Source organism: Rhizophagus irregularis, chromosome 2 (assembly GCF_026210795.1).
Source record: "Rhizophagus irregularis chromosome 2, complete sequence".
Classification (NCBI taxonomy): domain Eukaryota; kingdom Fungi; phylum Glomeromycota; class Glomeromycetes; order Glomerales; family Glomeraceae; genus Rhizophagus; species Rhizophagus irregularis.
Window position 1 is genome coordinate 5,183,612 of NC_089430.1, and position 23,899 is coordinate 5,207,510.

A 23,899-nucleotide genomic window follows, 5' to 3' on the forward strand; every position below is an offset into this window, starting at 1 on the left:
GATAATTCATGTTACGCAATGTAAAATATCATGTAGGTGGCAGGCAGGTCTGGTTAGCAAAAAAAATAATGTAAACGCAAATACAATCTTTATTATAAGTTGTTATTCCATATTAATTCTGTTAGTAAAGTAAATATTGGGAAAATTTGTGTAAAGATTATGAACTTGAAAATATGCTAGTGCCCTAAACCAGTTGTCACGAATATGGCATAATACAATATAATGGCCATTAGGTAGAACGAAATCATATAGGCCATTTTCTTTTGGAACGATATCAAAAACCTTAACCAGAGGGTGTAATCTATTTCCTCCTATTTGAAATCTTCTGATCCTATAATTGACCAGCCGTATTCAGATCATTCAACATTTGTATCGTGTATCCTTGATAAAATTGGAAACACCGTCGGGTCCAGCTGTTTTATCACAATATTGGCGGTCGTAACCTCCGGTGCTCTTGGTGGAAGTTCTAAAATAGCGTTCCGACTTCCGACCATTCCGTCCTGGTCTCCTTATTCCTTTCCAGATCTTCTGTAAAAAGTTCCTCCAGCAATATGTTTTCCGCCATTGTCAACGTTGTTTCCTCCGGTTCCTTAAGAATTAATAATTTCGAGTTTTTTGATTAAACATTATTATATAAAAGTATAACATAAATCAGGGAATTACCAACTGATCCTGAGTAAGTACGTACATTTTGGTTTAAAAATAATAATACTTCCTCGTGCTTTTTATACGGTTCCCTTGCTTCAATCCACTTGGCTAATTCAGTCTGATTAATAGATGCCTTCAACTCTTTCTTTAGCTTTTTTTACTTCTTCTAATTCTTTAGACATTTATACGTAGCCATTTTGTAAGTAGACGTCTTATAAGTAGACATGAGAGTTAAAATGATGCAGTTAGCAAAAGCCAATCATTTTATATGCAGATCAAATCAGATGAAGCTCAGCCAATAATTTTATTAATTTTGAATTCTTGTAATCTATATTTGGAAAAAAATTTGTAAAACTTAATAGCAATTCCTTATTCGTTTGATTGAACTACCACAGTAAGATCAATAAAGTAAACTATGTGTCATCAGAAGCCTATCATCACGTGTCCACATCATCCACATCACTATCCACATCATTATACAGAAATAAATATATTCCAGTCAGTGAAGAACATTCGACCGAAAAAACTCAAAAATTTTTAGACTAATAATATATTTCTTATGTTCAATGGATGAAACTTATTGATGAATGAGTCAAAAGGTCGGGTATTTCGTGTGTTACACAAAGAATCAGACAAATCAAATAAACACCGGTGAAGTAATCGATTGAGGCGATACAGAAAATTTAGACCACGGTCTTAACGGTTGCGTTGCAATTAGCGACAAAACGGTTGTTTTGACGTTTAAGTACGAAATTTTCCTCGAAGCATCCCTATGAAACACGTTTCCGCAAGTAATACAGTGAATGCCTCAGTTAATGGCTTCCCGATAGTAAAACGATGGATTATGTTATTAATATGGACCTGCAGAAAAATATTACGAGATAAATGTTTCATTTTAACAAAATAGGCCAGCAGTCATTTTTATTACACATAAAACCCTAAATATTTTATTTAACTCTATTAAGAAAAAAAAAATCGAATCTAAAATATCGATATTTTTTTTTTTTCCATTGGTATGAAAGTAATAATAAAAAAATCAAAATTATCTTTTTTATTCAGTTGAAAAAGTACTCATTTCGGCAGATTTATGAAATTAAGCAAAAATATTCGCTGCTACAGTGCTACCCACCCTGAGTTGAACTGATAATAAATATTAGCTATCCTAAATGCAGAATGCATTAGTCATTTTTTGAGTTTCGATTCGTTATTGTAATTTATTTCAAAAAATTATGTACCCACAAATCTCACAATCCTAAATCAAATCTTGTTAGTCTAAGAATTGGCTAATATGTCATTCATTATGAACTGTAGAATAACTACACAGTAAATCCTGCTCATTACTTATTTTACATTAAATTCCTTAAATTGCATATACAAATTTGTTTATTTAGTTAAAAAATATAAAATAAATAATTATATACATGATATTAACATAATAATTTTAATGTTACTATTTATAGCCTACTTACTATTCACAATTATTTTGTTTCGCTAACGTTAACGAAAAGTAAAAAACCACCAACGCTTTTAAAGTATACACTATATATATTCTTTTCGCTTTGTGTTCTTAGGAAAGCAGACAATAAAGTGAATAAACAAATAATAAATTGTAATTATAATACAATATTAACCTTAACAGCTAAGATAATATAATATAAATTACTTAATATACAAGAAATAGCTTTAGACCATAGGCGTCTTAGGGAAAAGGTTTCGCCTCTACCATTCTCTTTTCCAATACTATTCCTCCAGTCGTGGATTTTAACGTATTAAGAAATATCGATATCGATTCGTAAAGATTCTATTTAATGAAATAAATTTTATTAGTATTTTTAAAAAATTTTTTTTTTTTAAATGATACTAATTTGTCAATACCTAAACATTCTCCGCTTATTATATTGTCACATCGTTCATAATAATCGTCAGAATTTTTTGGTTCAGGAAGATTATCAATACTAAGTAATCTACTTGCATAAATAGCTTCTGAATGTGTCTCATATGATAAAGGGGATAAGGATGTATTATTTTTTGGGAATTTATTATTATTAATATTATCCGCTTCTACAATTTGGTTCTGTAATCTTATATTATCATCAAAATAAATGTACCAATTAGATAAAATTTTTTCAATTTCATCTGTTGTTGGTCGATTTAATGGATTTGCATCCAAGCATCTTTTAATTAAATGCACAATTAATTGAGGTACTTTAATATTATTAAATCTTGGTCTAAGTCCTAGACAAATTCTCATCGCTAAATTTTCATCATGACTCAAATTATGGTATGGAGGTAATCCAGAAATTATTTCATACATAACTATACCAAAACTATAAATATCAGCAGCTTTGGTATAATTTTTTCCTCGTAAGATTTCAGGAGCAATATAAGGTAAAACACCATATATACTGTTTTTCGATGTATAACAATCTGCAGGTTTACATAACCCCATATCAGTTATGTATATACCATCCATATCACCCATATGAAGTATATTTCCAATATGTAAATCTCGATGAATTAACCCATTTTTATGAATATGATCAAGTCCAAATGCAATATACCATAAATAAATGATCTTAATTTTCCAATTTAATTCATTATAACTTTTATCTAAATAATTTCTTAAACTACCATTCTTTGCATAATCCAAGACCATCATATAATTTTTCGTTTCCGGATCTTGAGTTATTCCATGAAATTTATTAATATAAGCAAAATCACTACTTAATTTATGATGTAATGTAATCTACACATATTATTAAATATATTAACGTAAGTAAAATAAAAATAAAAAATTTTTTTTTTTTTAAAAATAATAAAAATTAAAATTTTTATAATACCTCATTCATAAATTCCAATGTAACATTTTTTGAATCATTTATACTTTTCAACGCCACAAATTCATTTTGATTATTTCTATTCCAACTTTGATTATTAATATCCCATTTATTCATATGTCCATCAATCCAATTTGCTCTATAAACTTTACCAAATCCACCTTTTGCAATAAATTTAATATCATAAAATTTATCATAAGGTATCCATTCTAATGCATATGATTCTCCAATAACAATATGTGAGCATATTTGAGTCTCTACAATAAATTCATCAATACAATTATTACCACTAGTCCAATTATTGAAATTTTGTTTAAAATGATTTACATTGCATCTAATACCAAAACGGTCACATTGTTCACATATTTCATTATATTTTTTATTATGAGGTAACTTAATTAACTTTTTAACATTTTTTATAAAACGATTCATTTTGAAATTTTTGTTTATGAGTAAAATATTAAAAGTTAAGGCGATTATATATATAATTTCATGAGCACTGAAAGGTTTGAAAGGTTGAATGCTACTGGAAATTTTCATTCTAATTTTAGCCTTTCGAGTACAATTGAACTCCTTTTGAAGCTTATAATGTATATTTATAGATACTTTCCTTTGAGGGGAAACTTATTCATGGTGACTTTTTTGTGGAATTGTGTAACAATGAAAAAACAATTGTGTCATCGACGACGAATAATATTGTGATGAATAGATTCTACGCCCGCTCAAATATGAAGTTTAATCACGTGATACTATTAATGATTAGACATCACACCTTGTCCACCGAAAACTAAAAATAGAAAACATTTGTCATCACATATTATAATAACGTAATTGTAGAACAACGAATTTACGCTTACTATTAACGTACTGTACAATACGACAAAGAAATCTTTGATCCCATTGCAAATTATAGAAATTACGTATACCTTCAAAAAAAGTTTCAGGAGGTTTGTTTTTTTTTGGCAAATAGAGTTAGAAAATTCACAAAATACGGAATAATTTTCATTGTAATATTCCCTAAATTGATGTTGTCACAAAAGCTTAAATAAAATTACTGAAGTATTCGTTTCACAATGACTGTATCTTATTTTAATTCAAGGTCCTATTTTAACTTAAATAAATAATCCTTTATAATACATAATTGAATCATGGTCTAAAATCATTAGTCATAAGGATGATATTTACCTAGATGTACGTGTTGTGCGAACTGTAGCACGTGAACTTCATTGTTATGTGCACTTCATTAAAAATTTGAATAATTTATTAAACAAGCATTAATTGCAAAATTAATCTCATAACTGCGGGACAATAGAATCACGTGCTAACGGCCTGATTTTTATTGCAGCAAGATTTCATAGGTAATAATTACATCATAATAAACTATTTTGTACAACATAATAAACTATTTATACTATACAATCCATTATAAATAACTACATGGGGGGAACAACGTGATTCTATTGTCCCTTGTTATTCATTAATTTACGAATGTATTTCGTAAACTCGTACATTCGATAAATTTATCTGTATAAATATACAGTTTACAAATCACAAAATATTACTCTTTTTAATATAATATTATTAATATTCGTAATTCCTTTATAAATTTAAGTATATTTTATTACGTAATTTTCATCAATTGGATAATAATATTTTTAGTGTTATTTATTGTATGGAATAGCTGTTATCCGATCGGTTACGATTACGAACTGATTGTTTTGACCTGACCGGACCGCGGATTTTTTTTTTAAAAAAAAAATTTTTAATAAATATTTCTGATTAATAGTTTAACGTCCGTTTGATTATCAAGCTGAAATGGTTATCCGGCAAAAAAAGAAAAATTAATTTTTTTTTAGTACGTAAAAAATCACTTTGACCGGATAGTTTAATACCCTTAGATTGTTTAGCTGAAAAGAATTTTTAATAAATATAGTATTTTCCTAGAAAACAACTTTTTTTAAAAAAAATAATAATGTATTTTAAATAACAGCAGATTCATACATAGAAAAGAGCCAAGATAAGAGTAGCGGGCTAAAAGAAATAATTTATAGTTCAAGTTTTATGATATTTTTACACATTTTTTAAGGAATATAATAAATATATTTTGATTTTGATAACCGTAACCGTAATCGCTTACTCTAATTTTTTTTAAAAAAATGAATTGGAAAAATTAAATTTCTATTCTTAATTTTGCTTTTTTTTTTACTAAAAAATTTTTGGTTATACGCTATTATTTTTTTTTTGCGTGAGTAATTCTTATTTTGAGTGACTAAAAATTTACTTTACAATCACCTATTTTAATTTCTTGTGCGGAACTGCGAATATTTTATATTTTGAAAATTTTTTTTTTCTACATAAGCCACGTTCTATTTAATAAATGACGATGAAATTTGATATAATAAAAAAAAAAAATTCAAGCTTAAGAGGTTAATAAAAAGAATAAACGAAAAAATAAAAAAAAGTGATTATTGTGAAAAGTGGCTTAAACATAAATGCGATCCATACGAACCAGGCTTTTTCTTCGAATTTTTTTTAAAAAAATGAGAGAAATTTTTTCAAATAAAAAATGAAAATTAAAAATATGCAAATAAACAATAATAACGTGACTATAACGATTAATAAATTTTACCAAGAATTAAGAGAATAAAATGGAATAACAAAAGCTTTTTATTAATAAAAATTGAATATATTATTTATTCATCTATACTAAAAAAAAATAATGAAAAAGAGATCCTAGGCATTAAAATATTTACAACTTGTATCATTTGTAAAAAAGTGTCATAACCCACTCATATACTATTTCAGAATTTCTGTCTTTTGACGAGGATTTGGTGACGTGAAGTAAAGTATGACAGTGTCAGTGACTTTCTAAAAATGGTAATTATTTATGCATTGAAGTAACAAATCACTGTTTGCCAAGAATTCTGTGTAATACAACTTACTGTTACTGCGCTCAGTGCGCTAAAATGCTAAATCAAAAATTTTTCTTAATTTTTTTTTTTTGTTATGGGAAGAGCTCGAAATTTGTGGAGGACCAGTTCTATCAACGCCGGAGTCGCCGGATGCACAACTCAATCGTATTCAACAAATCCACAATAATGTACAATGTAAATCACATGACATGCATAGCACGTGATAATTACATTTTGACTTTCTATTTATATAACCTCAGTTCGAAACAATATTTTTTCCACTTTTTAACTCGCACAAATTTTTTAGCTTTTTTTTATATCTCTCAATTTGAATTTGTTTATAAATTGTAAAAATCCTGCTCATGGATTCTTTTGGGCTAATTAAGCCATCAGATGCTAGTGAGATATGTAAAAAATGTAATTGCATATGTTATGCAATACGATTTCAACAAAATTTCAAAAATTGGACTAGTGATAATGATGACATTGATAAATTTATTCAAAATACTCAGTTATCAGCTCATAAAAATGCGATGGAAGCAATAGAATGGATACCTTATGATAGATTGTATAATATTAAATATATTGCAAAAGATAAGTTTGGTAAAGTAGTATATAGAGCAAATTGGATTGATGGATATATAAGTTTTTATAATAGTGATGAAGAAAGTTGGGATAATGAAAATCAAAATTGGATAAGAAATGAATGCAATATGTTTGTGAATTTGAAGAGTTTAAATACTCCAAACATTCTTACATTAAAATTTTTAAATAAGGTATAAACTTTAGTTAATCACCTAACAAAATTATAAATGTTTTATTTTCTAATATATTATTACATTTGTAGATTAAAATTGAACATATATTTTATGGAATAACTCAGAATCCAGAAACAAAAAATTATATGATGGTTTTGAATAATAAATGCAAAAAATGTAATTATATATGTAATTCAATTTACTTCCAACAGGAATTTATAGATTGGACTAGTGGCAATGATGACATTGATAAATTTATTTAAAATACTTATCAGCTCATAATAATGTAAGAGAAGCATTAGAATGGATACCTTATGATAAATTGTATGATATTAAATATATTGCAAAGATGAGTTTGGTAAAGTATATAGAGCAAATTGGATTGATGGCTATATAAGTTATTATGAAAGTGATGAAAGTTGGGATAATAAAAATCAAAATTGGATAAGAAAGGATAAAAATATATATGTAATTCTGAAAAACTTTGATTATTCAAAAAATATTACATCAGAATTTATGAAAGAGGTATAATAATTTTTTATTTGGTAATACAATTATAAAATTTTTGATTTTATTATTAACAATATATTTTATTTGTAGATTAACAAAGCTTGTGGAATTACTCAGGATCTAGAAACAAAAAGTTATATGATGGTTTTGCATCGTAATAAATGTAAAATGTGTAATAAAATATGTAATGCAATTCACTTTCAACAGAAATTTATAGATTGGACTAGTGGTAATGATGATATTGATAGATTTATTCAAGATACTCAGCTATCAGCTCATCGTAATATAGAGAAAGCATTAGAATGGGTATCTTATGATAAATTTTATAATATTAAGTATATTGCTAAAGATAAGTTTAGCGAAGTATATGTAGCAAATTGGATTGATGGATATATACATGGATGGGACACCTATACTCAAGATTGGGAAAGAAAAAATCAAAACATGATTGTGATTCTAAAAAGTTTAAATAATTCAACGCTTGAGTTTATTGATGAGGTACTTTTTATAATAAATTATTAAAAGTTATTTGAATTTTTACTAACAGCATTATATTTGTATTTGTAGATTATATTATATCATAAAAATCATAAATTTTATGGAGTAACTCAAGATCCTGAAACTAAAAGTTATATGGTAGCTTTAACATGTGAAAAATGTGAACATTTATGCAATTCAGTACATTTTTTGGAAAACTTCAAAAATTGGACTAGTGGTAACAGTGATATTGACAAATTTATTCAAAATACTCAGTTATCAGCTCACAATAATGCAGAAGAAGCATTAGAATGGATATCTTATGATAAATTTTATAATATTAAGTACATTGCAGAAGGTAAGCTTGGGGAAATGTATAGAGCAAATTGGATTGATGGATGTATATATGGATGGGACATCTATACTCAAAGTTGGAAAAGAAAAGATCAAAACATGATTGTAATTCTAGAAAATTTAAATAATTCAACACTTGAATGTATTAATAAGGTAATGCATAATGAATAATTAATAAATTTTTAATTTTTACTAATGTATTCTTATTTATAGAACACAGTATTTCATAAATATCATAAATTTTGTGGAATAACTCAAGATCCAGAAACAAAAAGTTATATTATGATTTTAACATGTAAAAAATGCAATCATGTATGCAATTCAATACATTTTATATATTTTTGGCAAAATTTCAGAAACTGGACTCAATTTATTCAAAATTCTCAACTATCCGCTCATGATGATGCAGAGAAAGCATTAGAATGGATATCTTATGATAGATTTGGTGATATTAAGTATATTGCTAAAGATGAGTTTAGCGAAGTATATGTAGCAAATTGGATTGATGATAATTTGTATGATCATGATCAAAATTGGAAAAAATACGATGTAGTTCTGAAAGATCTAAATAATTCAAAAAATGTTTCATTTGATAAGGTATAATAATTTCACTGTTTGATCAGATTTTTATAGAATTTAATTTCTTATAGTCATCAAATTTGTAGATTATAGTATATCATAAATTTTATGGAATAACTCAGGATCCAAAAACCAAGAATTATATGGTTGTTTTAGCGTGTGAAGAATGCAATCATGTATGCAATACATTGCACTTTCAGTGGAATTTCATAAATTGGACTAGTGGCAATGATGATATTGATGAATTTATTCGGGATACTCAACTATTAGCACATAGTAGCCCTAAAGTATTTGAAAAAGCGTTGGAATGGATACCTTACCACAGTTTTTATGATGTTAAACTAATTGATGAAGAAATGTATAAAGCAAATTGGATTGATGGATATATATTTGGATGGGATTATAAAAACAATGAATGGAAAAGAATAGGCCAAAATATGTTTGTAGTTTTCAAATGCTTAAAATATGTTACATTGGAATTTATAAATGAGGTATAATAATTTAATTTATTATTTAAAATTTTGTAAAATTTTAATTTTTATTAACTTATTACATTTGTAGGCTAAACTAAATTATGAATTTTATGGAATAACTCAAAATCCAGAAACAAAAGAATTTATGATGGTTTTGAACAATATATGTGAAAAATGTAAAATCACATGTAACATGATACGCTTTCAGCAAAACTTCAAAAATTTAATGGTATTGATAAATTTATTCAGGATGCTCAACTATCAGCACATTCAATTTACGAGATAAAAAATGTATTAGAATGGATACCTTATGATAAATTTTCTAATATTGTATATATTGCAAAAGGTGGGTTTGGCAAAGTGTATAAAGCAAATTGGATTGATGGATACATCAGTGATTGGAATGATAATAATCAAAATTGGAATAGATATAATAAAAGTATGCTGGTGGCATTAAAAAGCTTAAATAATTCAGAAAATGTTACATACAAATTTATGAATGAGGTATAACTAATTTGTTTTTTTTAATTCAATAATTTAATTTTTAGTACTGTACTAACACTCTTATATTTAGATTACATTACATTATAAAGTAAATTTAAATGGCTATGTTATTAAACTTTATGGAATAACTCAAGAACCAGTAACAAATAATTACATGATGGTTTTGGATTATGCAAAGGATGGAAATTTACGAAACTATTTAAATACAAGTTATAATAAATTAAGTTGGAATGATAAACTTAATTATTTACATAGCATTGCACATGGACTTAAAGATATTCACGAAAACGAATTAATTCATCAAGATTTACATATTGGTAATATATTGAAAATTAAACATAATACTGCTATAACTGATATGGGATTATGCAAACCTGCAGATTACAACACATCAACAAAAAGCACATATGGTGTTTTACCTTATATTGCTCCTGAATGTTTAAGAGGACAAAACTATACCAAAGCTGCAGATATTTACAGTTTTGGTATAATTATGTATGAAGTAATTTCTGGATTACCTCCATATCATGATGTAAGTCATGATAATAGATTAGCAATAAAAATTTGTAAGGGACTTAGACCAAGGTTCAATATTAATGTACCTCAATTAATTGTACATTTAATTAAAAGATGCTTAGATGCAAATTAATTGAATCGGCCAACAACAGAAGAAATTGAAGAAAGTTTAAAACAATGGTTTATGGAATCATGTGTTAAATTTGGTAATTCTACAGAAATACAAAAACAAATTGAGGTAGCAGAAGTAACCAATAATAATTCAATGATTAGTAGCGCATTTTCAACAAAATTAGGAACACTGTATGAAACACATTCAGAAGCTATTTATACCAGTAGACTACTTAGTTTTAATAATCTTCCTTTTCCAAAAAATTCTGATGATTATTATGAGCAGCAAGATAATATAATTAGTTTAGAATCTTCAGGTATTAATTAGGATAAAAAAGTATTTGAATTAATTATATAAAATGATACTAATGGGTTTTTATTTATCAAATAGTATCTTTATCTTTACAAATTGATATTTCTCAATTCAACATTAATGAAGATGGTAAATTTTTATTATTATTATAATAATCTTGTTTTTTATTCATACCTAATGCATTTCATCTTTATTTATTCATTTATTTTTATTTTGTTTCATTTTTAGATAAATAACAAATCTAAAGCAAAGTCTAGAACAAATTATAAGTAAATTTCTATTTAACATTGTTAGTTTAGGTAGTTGTATAATTATAGAATTTTTTATTATTCAAAATTTTTTTTGAACCATTATAGTTAAAAGTTCTGTTTAACGTTAGCTTTTTTGTGAAAAGATTTCAAAATATTGCTTACAAATTTAAAACCCACATTTGACTTAAAAATGAGTTTTTTGTTTACATTAATTAGTTGAATTGCTTCTTTTTAGTAAGACTTTATCGGTCAAAATGGAAGAAGTGTAAAAGGAGGAGAGTGAGAATGACACTAAATAGAATTATAAATTGGAATTGTCTATTACTTATTGTCTATTTATTTATATTTATTAAATTATTATTAAATAAAAATTTTAATACTAATTTTTGGAGTGTGGTATTTAATCATAATTTAAGATGAAAATAACTAAAGAAGTTGAAACCATTAATGATTGTATTTAAACATGGAATGATTATATTTTTGGCAATATTTACAATATGATTGAAAAGAATAAATTTTCAGGTACAAGAATTCGTGAATCGATTTTATTAAAAACACTTTCAATCTATAGATTACTTTCTTTATCATTGTAAAGATTTTTGTTGAAACATCATTAATGGGTTCTTGGTATATCAACTTTTCCGATCGATGACCGAAAATCAAAACACCTTAAAGCCTGATCGGGATAACTTTCATGTTTTTCTATCAGAAAACACAATCGTTCTGTTATATAAGACCAGTACTTGCTCCAGCAGTAGTGTACAGTATATCTTATCTTATAAAACACTCTTAAGAGCATCAGAATATTGGACCTAGGTAAATATAGAGCTTTTAAAAATATCTCAGATTCACCTAAAAATAGGAAACCAAAACTTATGTAAGATTTTCATACAAACGTTACGTCATTTATTTGGACTTCTACTTTACATCTTAAGAAAGAACATTCTGGAAATTAAGTTCCTTCTTATAGACGCCTTGTACTACTAATCTAAATGCATTTATTCTCAAATAAATTCAACACTTACCATACAAATTTATTCATAACAAAAGCCGGATATGATAGCTGCCGACCAAATCTTAAGAACAAAGGCTCTGGAAGTTTAAAAAACCACCAAAAGAAAGAACGCCGCGTGGTAAAAAGAACAAGCTCTCTGCAAATGCAGACCGACAACACGCTACATCACAGACCCTTATTAAGGTAGTAGAAACAATTAATGTTCAAGTTTCAGAACGTAGCAACCTCTATATTTCAGAACGGGACCAATAGATTCTCAACAAACCCACCGACTCCTTACGTCGAAGACGTCACCAACATATCACTTCCAACATCAGATGACGATTTGCTGACCCATCTACTACTCATTCGACCAAAAAGGTTAGACTCTTACCTTTATACGATATCCACCAACTCCATCGATACACACAACTACTGACTCGTACATGAAAAGTCCAACAGTTTAACTTCAAGTAAAGCATTCTATACTTGACAGTATTTTACGTGTGGCACATTATAGCGAATGAAAAATATAGATGAATTAACATAACTTAAGAATTTTGTTTTTTTCATTGTTCACCCTTAATTTTTTCGTCATCTGATTTTAGATTTATAGTTTTCATTAGTTGTACAGTAGTTCATCCCTTTTTTCTATTAATTGGAGGTGGGTTTGTGAAAAGAATAGATGTTTTTATGATATTTTTACTAAATTAGACATATCAGATTTGTATTAAATTCATTGTAACGACTCTTCGCTTAGCAATATTAAATAAATAAATAAATAAAACTATTGTGAATTATCGGAATGGTTAGATCACAATCACAATAATACACGTAAAACTGTAAGAGTATATCGAATGTTTTAATTTCTTTTATGTTGTGTTGTTCATATTATGAAAATACAAAATCACAAAATTTATAATAATTTAAATTAACGTGAAAAAAAAAAAATTATTCAAAATTTTCAATAATTTTTGATTTTCTGTAATCTGACGGTATTATTATTACTTTATATTTTATTTCAATGGGAAATAGTTTCATTAAGACAATAGAGACATATATAATTTTATAATATTATTTTATGCAAAAAATTATGTTTCTCAGTTAATCTTAAAATGGATGAGTAAAAACGTGCCTGGTATCAAATATTTCTATTTCTGTAAACTTGATTATATGGTTGATAAAATCAAAGCTAGCAAAGCAATATTCACATGATCTGAAGTTGTAAATTTCATTAATGAATATGTCACATACATTAATTAAGAAATAAATTGGAATATAAAATACGGATTAACTTATTTTTTATGGAAATCAATACAACTAATACATGTTTATACACTTTACTAATTAAATTTCATACTATGTTTAACGAAGTAAATTTCAGTTTAACAAGACTTTTTCATATATTATAATTTGTATTACGTTCAAGATTCACTATATAAAGTTATTGTTATATCAAAATCGTTATAAAAGGGCAGAATATATACCTTCGAATAATGTTATCCTTATTTCAGCAATGAATAATCACAATATCATTCTAGTCAACAAAAAATAAATACTGACTACCGAGAGATTAAATTATTTCCAAAGGTAAAATTAATATTTATAGCAAACATATAATTTGTAAAACTAATTTGTCAATATTAATAAATTTGATTACATAAATAAATAGCTTGATTGCAAAATGAATCTTCATTTGACTTTTTTTTCAAAATGCAAAATATAATTAACATATTGAACATTTTTTAATATGGTCTAACTAAATAAAAACTGGATAAACTAAAATAAACTAAAACAACCCAAAATGATACTGTGACTAATTAATCAAATAAAAAGGTAAGACAATCAATGTTACAAATTGCCCATAAATTTTTTTCTTTTTTTTTCTTTTTTTTTATGGGAAATACAGTACATTTTATTTGTTTTAAATTTATAAAAATGAAAGATAAGACACACATAAAATTAAAAGTATGAATCACATGATTTATGTGATGATGTGAGTAGTATATGATTTGCTTACTATAAAAAAGAAAAATGTAATCATAACGATAATTTCGCAAAAAAAAATGAAAAGTACATCAGAATATCTTTTATATATTGGCAATAAAAAGAATATCTAGTTTTTAAAATAAAGAATACATTTGTAAGATAAAAAAAAATGAAAATTGCTACAAATCTTGTGTTAGTGTAAGAAGTTATATCTTTTTGTCAAAATAAAAAATAAACCGTCCTTTCGCGCGTTTGGATTTTCAATTTTTTGTGATAAAATGACACATGACTTCCAAACATTATTATTTTTTTTTTGTAGAGAAACTTGTTCTTTTGGCAACTGCGATTCGGCGGATAATAATTTTTTTTTTTTTTGCTTTTAGAATTTTTCGCGGGAATTTTATATTATTATTATATTATTTATCATTATTACAATTATTACTATTTTTTTTTTGATGCGTAAGGTGAAAAAAAATATTTTTCTTGTATTAAAATTACGTATTAATTGCTATTAAAAATAAAGATATAAAAATAATATTGTACCGATACATGCACCGAAATTAAAATAAATATTGATTATTTACATGTGTGTTACTTATGATGACGGAAATAGGCTTAGACTTTTTTTACTCTTGAACATTTCTACTGCCGGTTTAGCGTAAAATGAGTGACCCAAAAAAGAAATAGGTTTTTTCTCAGGTTTTAATTAAATAAAAATGAAAATGAAAATCATGCAAGTGAATAGTGGCTATCATGTTATTAAACAAATTTTACCAAAAATTTAAAAGGATAAAATGGAAAAACAGCAATGACTTTTTCTTAATAAAAATATATTATGTATACATCTGTCCTGAAATAAATAATAAAGTGAGATCCTAGATATACAATATGTGTTATTTAAAAAGAGTCATTAAAAATAAAAAAAAAAGTCTTTTGGTCGTAGATCAATATTTAAAATAATGGTGCAATTTCTATGCTTATTCTTTTTAACACCCAGCCTAATGAAAAAGCCGTTATTTATGCATTAAAGTAACAAATCATCGTTGCCAAGGATTCTGCTGCAGCTGAAATGCAAAATTAAAAATTTTCTTGATTTTTGTTTGTTGTGAAAGAGCTCAAATTTGTGGAGGATCAGCTCTATACAGCTTTCTTTCATCAATTACAATGATATAATGATGTACGTAATAGGACCCCGAGTTATATATATATAGGTCGGGTACCCGGGGGAGATCGGCACACCATGCATTTCTTCAGGGCCGGCACTATGTAATGCTGGTCACATTATCCACAAATGGAAACGATCTACATGATTTTTTTTTTTTTTGCTCATTCTAAGATAACCAGGACCTGACCTTTCTATGCATAGCTCGGGGTCCTTACGTAATCACTTGATATAAGTTGTAACATGAAGCATATCACGTGCTTTTTACATATTTGACTTTCTATTTATATGACCTTGGACCGAAACAATATTTTTCCACTTTTTAACCCACACAATTTTATCTATTAAACTGAATTTATTTTTAGATAATAAAAAGTCTTGCTCATGGATTCTTTTAGGCTAATTAGGCCATCAGATGCTAACGAGAAATGTTTAAAATGTAATTTTATATGTTACGCAATCCGTTTTCAACGAAACTTCAAAAATTGGACTAGTGGTAATAAAGATATTGATAAATTTATTCAAAGTACACAGCTATCAGAGCATACTTATGATGGAGTAAAAAATGCATTAGAATGGATTCCTAGATTTTATGATGTTAAATATATTGCTAAAAATGAATATAGAGCAATTTGGATTGATGGAAATATAAGTTATTGGGATGATGAAAATCAAAATTGGAAAAGGGGTCATAATGCATTTGTTAACTTAAAGAGTTTGAATACTGCAAAAAATATATTAGAGTTTACAAATAAGGTATAATATATTTATTTTAATAGTGTTTATTTTAATTTTTTATTCATATATTGTTACATTCGTAGAACAAAATAAATCATAAATTATTTGGAATAACTCAGAATCCAGAAACAAAAGATTACTTAATAGTTTTAGATGATATATGTGCAAAATGTAATCGTACATGTAATTCAATATACTTTCAACGAAATTTCAAAAATTGGACCAGTGGTAATGATGATATTGATAAATTTATTCAAAATACTCAGTTATCAGAACATGTTTGGCATATTTTCGATTCAGTAAAAGCACTAGAATGGATACCTTATAATAGATTTTATGATATTAAATATATTGCAAAAGATGATTTTGGAGAAGTGTATAGAGCAAATTGGATTGATGGAAATATAAGTTATTGGAATAATGAAAATCAAAATTGGAAAAAAGATAATCAAAATATGTTTGTGAATTTAAATAGTTTAAATAATCCAAACAATCTTACATTAGAACTTGCAAATAAGGTATTGTATATTGATTGTTTAATATAATTTTGAATATTTAAATTTATTTATTATTATTGCATTTTATAGATTAAAATGGACCATGAATTTTATGGAATAACTCAGAATCCAGAAACAAAAAATTATATGATGGTTTTGAATGATAAATGTAAAAAATGTGATTATATATGTGATGCAATTCATTTTCAACATAAATTCATAGATTGGACTAGTGGTGATGATGATATTGATAAGTTCATTCAAGATACTCAGTCATCAGTTCATTATTATGCAAATTTAGCATTAGAATGGATACCTTATGATAGATTGTACAATATTAAATATATTACAAAAGATGAGTTTGGTGAAGTGTATAGAGCAAATTGGATTGATGGATATTTAGCTTACTGGGATTATGAAAATCAAAATTGGAAAAGAGAAGATCATAACATGTTTGTGAATTTGAAGAGTTTAAATAATCCAGACAATTTTACATTTAATGTTACAAATAAGGTATACTGATAAGTATATTTACTCAACATAATTTATTTTATTTTTTCTAACATATTGTTACTTTGTAGATTAAAATAAAAATAGATCATGAATTTTATGGAATAACTCAAAATCCAGAAACAAAAAATTATATGGTGGTTTTAAGTACTAATAAATGTAATGCAACTAACTTACAACAGAAATTTATTGACTGGACCAGTGGTAATAATGATATTGATAAATTTATACAAGATACTCACAATAATGTAGAAGAAGTATTAGAATGGATACCTAATGATAAATTTTATGATATTAAACATATTGCAAAAGATGAATATAGAGCAAATTGGATTGATGATTTTGTAAGTGGAAAACTTAATTATAAAAGTTATTTGAATAAAGAAAATAAAAATTGGAAAAGAAAAGGTTATATCTTCCTTGTTAATTTGAAGATATTAAAAAATACAAACAATCTTACATTAGAATTTGCAAATAAGGTATAGTTAATATAAATAAGTTTAATATTTAACAAAATTTTGATAATTTTATTTTTATAACATAGCATTACATTTGCAGATTAAAATTGAACACGAATTTTATGGAATAACTCAGGATCCAGTAACAAAAAATTATATGATGGTTTTGAATAATAAATGTAAATGGTGTGATAAAATATGTAATGTGATTCACTTTCAACTGAAATTTATTGATTGGACTAGTGGCAATAACAATATTGATAAGTTTATTCAAGATACCCAACTATTAGCTCATAATTATGCAAAGGCAGCATTAGAATGGATACCTTATAATAAGTTTTATAACATTAAATATATTTTAAAAGATGAATTTGGGGAAATATATAGAGCAAACTGGATTGATGGATATATAAGTCATTGGGACGATGAAAATCAAAATTGGAAAAGAGAAGATCATAATATGTTTGTGAATTTGAAGAGATTAGATCATCCTCAAAAAAATCTTAATACATTGGAATTTACAAATAAGGTATACTAAATTACTAATAGGCTTATAAACAAAATTTAAAAAATTTTATTTTTCTAATATGATTTTACATTTATAGATTAAAATTGAACATGAATTTTATGGAGTGACTCAGGATCCAGAAACAAAAAATTATATGATGGTTTTGAATAATGAATGTAAAAAGTGCAATAAAATATGTAATTCAATTCGTTTTCAACAGAAATTCATAGATTGGACTAGTGGTAATAATAACATTGATAAACTTATTCAAGATACCCAACTATCAGCACATGAAAATGTAGAGAATGCATTAGAATGGATACCTTATGATAGATTATATGATGTTAAATATATTGCAAAAGATGAAGTGTGCAGATCAAATTGGACTGATGGGTATATATATAATTGGGATTATGAAAATCTGGATTGGAAAAGAAAAGGTTGTAATATGTTTGTGAATTTGAGGAGTCTAAATACTCCAAAAAACCTTACATTGCAATTTACAAAAATGGTATAACAAATTTATTAATTTATTATTATTCAATAATATTTTGAATATATTTTAAATATATTTCTTTTATATTTACATTTGTAGGTTAAAAATAGGCATGAATTTTATGGAATAACTCAAGATCCAGATTCAAAAAAATATATGATGGTTTTGAATAATAAATGTAAAGAATGTAATTATATATGTAATGCAATTAATTTTCAACATAAATTCATAGATTGGACTAGTGTTAATAATGATATTGATAAATTTATTCAAGATACTCAGCTATTATTAGCTCATAATGGTTTAAACGAGGCATTAGAATGGATACCTTATGATAGATTTTATGACATTACAATAGATAAATTTGGCGAAGTGTATAGAGGTAATTGGACTGATGGAAAAATTAGTTATTGGGATGATGAAAATCAAAATTGGAAAAGAAACAATCCTAATATGTTTGTGAATTTGAAGAGTTTAATTATTTCAAATAATCTCATGTTAAAATTTACAGTTATGGTATAATAAATTTATCATTTAACAAATATGTATTTTATTTTTTCTAACATGTTATTTCATTTGTAGATTTATAGAAACCATGGATTTTGCGGAATAACTCAGGATCCGGAAACAAAAAATTACATGATTGTTTTGGATGATATATGCGAAAAATGTAATTGTATACTATGTAATTCAATATACTTTCGGCAAAATTTCAAAAATTGGACCAGTGGTAATAATAATATCGATAAATTTATTCAAGATACTCAGTTATTAGCAAATAGTGGTTTAGGAGCATTAGAATGGATACCTTATGATAGATTATATGATATTACAAAAGATGAATTTGGCAAAGTGTATAGAGCAAATTGGATTGATGGAAACATAAGTTATTGGGATAAAGAAAGCCAAAACTGGAAAAGAAATGATCAATATATATTTGTGACTCTGAAAAAATTAAATAATTTAAAAAATATTACGTTAGAATTAACAAATGAGGTATGAATATGCTTATTTTATGATAATATTATTATAAATAATAATTTTACAATTTACTCTATTTGTAGATGTGTAAACCTTATGGAATAACTCAGAATTCAGAAACAAATGATTATATAATAGTTCTGTCTGATCAATGCAAATGTGATTATACATGCTATGTAAAGCACTTTCAACAAAATTTTAAAAATTGGACCAGTGGTAATAGTCATATTGATAAATTTATTCAAAGTTCTCAGTTGTCAGTTCATTATAATCATATAAAACAAGCACTAGTATGGATACCTTATAGTAGATTTTATGATATTAAATATATTGCAAAAGGTGGATTTAGCAAAGTGTATAAAGCAAATTGGGTTGATGGATATTTAACTGATTGGAATGATGAAAGACAGAATTGGAAAAGAGATGGTCAACATATGGTGGTTGTTCTGAAAAGTTTAAATAATTCAAAAGATATCACATCAGAATTTATAAATGAGGTATAATTTATTTATTTGTTATTTTTAATTAAAAATTTTGAAAATTTAATTTTATTAATATAATAAATATATTCATAGGTTATGTTGCATAATAGAGTAAAAGATAATTATTTTATTGTTAGATTTTATGGAATAACTCAGGATCCAGAAACAAAAAATTATATGATGGTCTTAGATTATGCAAAGGAAGGAAGTTTGCGGAGTTATTTAGATGCAAATTCCAATAATAAGTTAAATTGGAAAGATAAAATCAATTATTTACATAATATTGCATTTGCACTTGAAGGTATTCATAAAAATGAATTAATTCATAGAGATTTACATATTGGCAATATATTGAAAAATCATGACATTATTCTTATAACTGATATGGGGTTATGTAAACCTGCAGATTACAGTCTATCAACAAATACAAAAAATAATGTATATGGTGTTTTGCCATATATTGCACCTGAAATTTTACGAGGACAAAAGTTTACTAAAGCTTCTGATATTTACAGTTTTGGTATAATTATGTATGAAATAATTTCTGAATTACCACCATATTATAATATAAGTCATGATAACAATTTAGCAATAAGAATACGTCAAGGACTTAGGCCAATGTTTAATATTAAAGTACCTCAACCAATTGTGAATTTAATTAAAAGATGCTTAGATGCAAATTCATTAAATAGACCAACAGCAAGTGAAATTAAGAATAAATTGTGGAAATTTAAATTACAAAAAAAAATTAGCGAAGAAATCAATAATAATTTACCAATTATTAACATACCTTTAGCTAGTTCATCATTTATAACACATTCAGAAGCTTTTTATACAAGTAGACTACTCAATTTTAATAATCTCCCTGAACCAAAAAATTCTGATGATTATTATGAACAAAGTGATAATATAATAAGCAAAGAATTTTCAGGTATTAATCAATAGTTTATAGTTTAAAATAATTATATTGACTTATATGATACTAATTATTTTTTAATTTATTGAAAAGAATCTCTACAAACTGGTACTTCCCAACAATCTTGTATTTCTATTTCTCAACAGATTGATATTGATAAATTGTAAAATAAAGTTGAATCCAATAATAACTTATAAAATCCAAAGTAAAATAATTAAATAGTTTCTATAAATCATCAATGTACCAAAGTTTTTAATAAAATCGTAATTTCTATTTTTATGTATTATCAAATTTTATTGTTACAACTTATAATATTATTTAATACTTTTATTATTAGAGTATTGGATAGACATACTGTAATATGACTTAAAATTTGATGTTTTCTTTTTTTGGGTAGCAATTGATTTGCATTTATATTTATTTGAAAAATAAAATAAAATTAAATGATCAAAATATTGTATTGTTTTTGCTCATTGCCCTCACTTATGCTCTTCTTTCATGGCAGCTAACCACTGGTCTTTTCCCACTCATCGGGAAATTTTTATAGAAGATATACATCGATAATTATCACTTTATCGATAATCATCCCATTTTATCATACCAAATAAATCGATAATTAACGTATTATGATGATTATCGATAAATAACTGGAAAAATTTAACATTAATGATATTTATTGATAATAATCTGAAAAACAAATAATGATATTAAGTGTTAAAAGATTTTATCGATAAATTTCTGTAAGTTATTTAATGTTAATGATATCTATTGATTATTATCTGAAAGATAAATAATGATATTAAATGCATGTTAATTCATTGATAAATTTCTATAGTAATAAGACTGATAGGTCATCCTTTAAAAAATTATAGTATCATGTTACAATTGTTACATAATCACAAGAAAATTAAAGTTACGAGGTTCTTTATTTAACAATCACGTGTATCATATCATGTGACATGACTTTCCGTTGATTTTAACTACCCTAAGACGTGACGCGATTAGTATTTTTTTTAAACTTTTTTTTTAAAGTTTAATTAAACATTTCTTTCGTCCTTTCCCATTCACACTCTTCTACCCTTCTTTTTCCTTCTCCCTCTAACCTATCTCTATTTCACACTTTCCCTTTCACCACTTCACCCCTTTTTACGCTTTCCCTTTTCTTTTTTTTTCGTTTTCACCTTTTGTTTCATTTCATTTTTCCATTTTTTTCATTTTTGGCTCACTTCTGTTTTTCCCTTTCCTTTTTTTCATTCCGTTTAGTCCCCTCTCCCTCTTCCTCTCTTTCATTCCTCTCTTTCAACCTTCCCCTTAATTTAAACACCTTTATAAATTTTTTTTTAAGTTACGTTTTCATTTCAGTGGTCCCTTGTAGAAATGTAAGTCAATTTTTGAGATTTTAAACTTATTTTTTTTTCGCATTTAGTACTAATCTTCCTTTTTTTTATAGATTTTGTCTTCATTTTAGCCTTCGGACGTTTGGAAATTCGCGTTTCTGTTTAGAAGGCCAAAAAATGTGTGACGCGTCAGCTTTTTGACTCAGGATTTTACTATTTAGCAAAACACTAATTTTTTATTAATTTTTTTTTATTTTAACGAACTTTACTAAAAGTTCATTTCTTTTCTTTTTTAGGCGGTTCTTCAGCTCTTCAACAAGGGATTTCAGTAAGACAATATGATGATATTTTTATTTCTTTATTTCTTTAACGAAAGTTAACATTCATTTTTTCTTCTTTCTTTAGGCGTTTCTTTCGGTCTTGAAAAGGAGATTAGTGTGTTTAATTTTTTTTGACTTGGGATTTTGGTAGGCTAAATATTTTTACTTTAAGTTATTCTTTAACAAAGTTTACTAACTAGCTGTTCATTACTTTTATTTTATAGACGGCCGTTCTTTGAAAGGCGAGTATCTTTTTTTTATTTTTTTTGTAAGAAATATTGTTCATTTCTTTTTTTTTGTAGGTTCGTTTCGGTTTTAAAACTGAGAAATGGTCCAAATGGTTAGTTTCGCAAAGTTTCATTTCATTGTGAAGCTTTAATTTCTTTTTTTTGAGAAATGTTATACTAACGTTTCTTCTTTTGTTCTTTGTAGGTACTCTTCAGATTATGTGATTAGATTTCGAAGTTTCATTTTGAAACTTCAAATCTTCAGTTTTTTTTAATATTTTTAAAGAAATGTAACGTTTCTTTATTTATTTTTTTTGTAGGTTCCCTTCAGCTTTCGATTTTGGGTTGGAATGCCAGGTAAGCTTCGAAGAAGCTATCTTTTTAGTTTTCTAAAAATGTCTTATTAACATTTCTTTATTCTTTTTTGTAGGTAACTTTGATCTCGGATTGATATTACGGGTGGTTTCAAAATATGTTTCGTACTGATTTCATTATGAAACTTTAAAATATTTTTTTGCTTTTTAAAAGGAACGTTTCTAACGTTCTTTATTTTTATTTTTTTTGTAGGTTTTGTGATTCAACATTCCAAAACAGTAAAATAATGGTAAGTTTCTTATTACAAAACTTAATTTTATTTTTGTTTTTTACTAAGAAACGTTCGTTCTAACGTTTCTTTTTTACTTTTTTATTTTAGGTACTTTGGAGTTTCAAGTTCATTAATTCGCTGAATCTCGAACTGGTAAGTTTCTTAACTTACCTTTTTTATTTTTTCAGAAACGTTTAACGTTTCTTTTCTTTTTTTCTTGTAGGCTTTAAGACTATTTGGGTGTAAAGTGTAAACTTCACTTGTTTGTTTAGATTAGTATATATTTAGTATAGATTTAAAAATGTATCATTTGTTATTGAATAACTGAATGCGATAAATAAAATAATCTAACTTAATTATGTAATCATGAATAAATACAATGATATTTAACTATAGATAATATAACAATTTAACCTGTAATGATAATTATCGATTTTTAACTATAGAGATAAATA

General features: G+C 25.9%; 3 protein-coding genes across 3 annotated transcripts; 2 read left to right on the plus strand and 1 right to left on the minus strand.

Annotated features, from left to right (window-relative positions):
* Positions 1–2,417: 2,417 nt before the first annotated feature.
* On the minus strand, positions 2,418–2,899 carry OCT59_012464 (uncharacterized protein; the record flags this gene model as incomplete). The annotated part of the gene is made up of 2 exons (XM_066134489.1): positions 2,418–2,449; positions 2,524–2,899. The coding sequence occupies 2 exons, from the start codon at positions 2,897–2,899 to the stop codon at positions 2,418–2,420; spliced, it is 408 nt and encodes a 135-aa protein (XP_065989750.1).
* A 7,853-nt stretch (positions 2,900–10,752) lies between these two features.
* Positions 10,753–11,228, plus strand: OCT59_012465 (uncharacterized protein; the record flags this gene model as incomplete). The annotated part of the gene is made up of 3 exons (XM_066134490.1): positions 10,753–10,996; positions 11,071–11,121; positions 11,221–11,228. 3 exons carry the CDS (start codon positions 10,753–10,755, stop codon positions 11,226–11,228), a joined length of 303 nt encoding a protein of 100 aa, XP_065989751.1.
* A 9,448-nt stretch (positions 11,229–20,676) lies between these two features.
* OCT59_012466 (uncharacterized protein) lies at positions 20,677–21,141 on the plus strand (the record flags this gene model as incomplete). Its single annotated transcript, XM_066134491.1, has 2 exons — positions 20,677–20,989; positions 21,068–21,141. 2 exons carry the CDS (start codon positions 20,677–20,679, stop codon positions 21,139–21,141), a joined length of 387 nt encoding a protein of 128 aa, XP_065989752.1.
* Between the last annotated feature and the right edge of the window lie 2,758 nt (positions 21,142–23,899).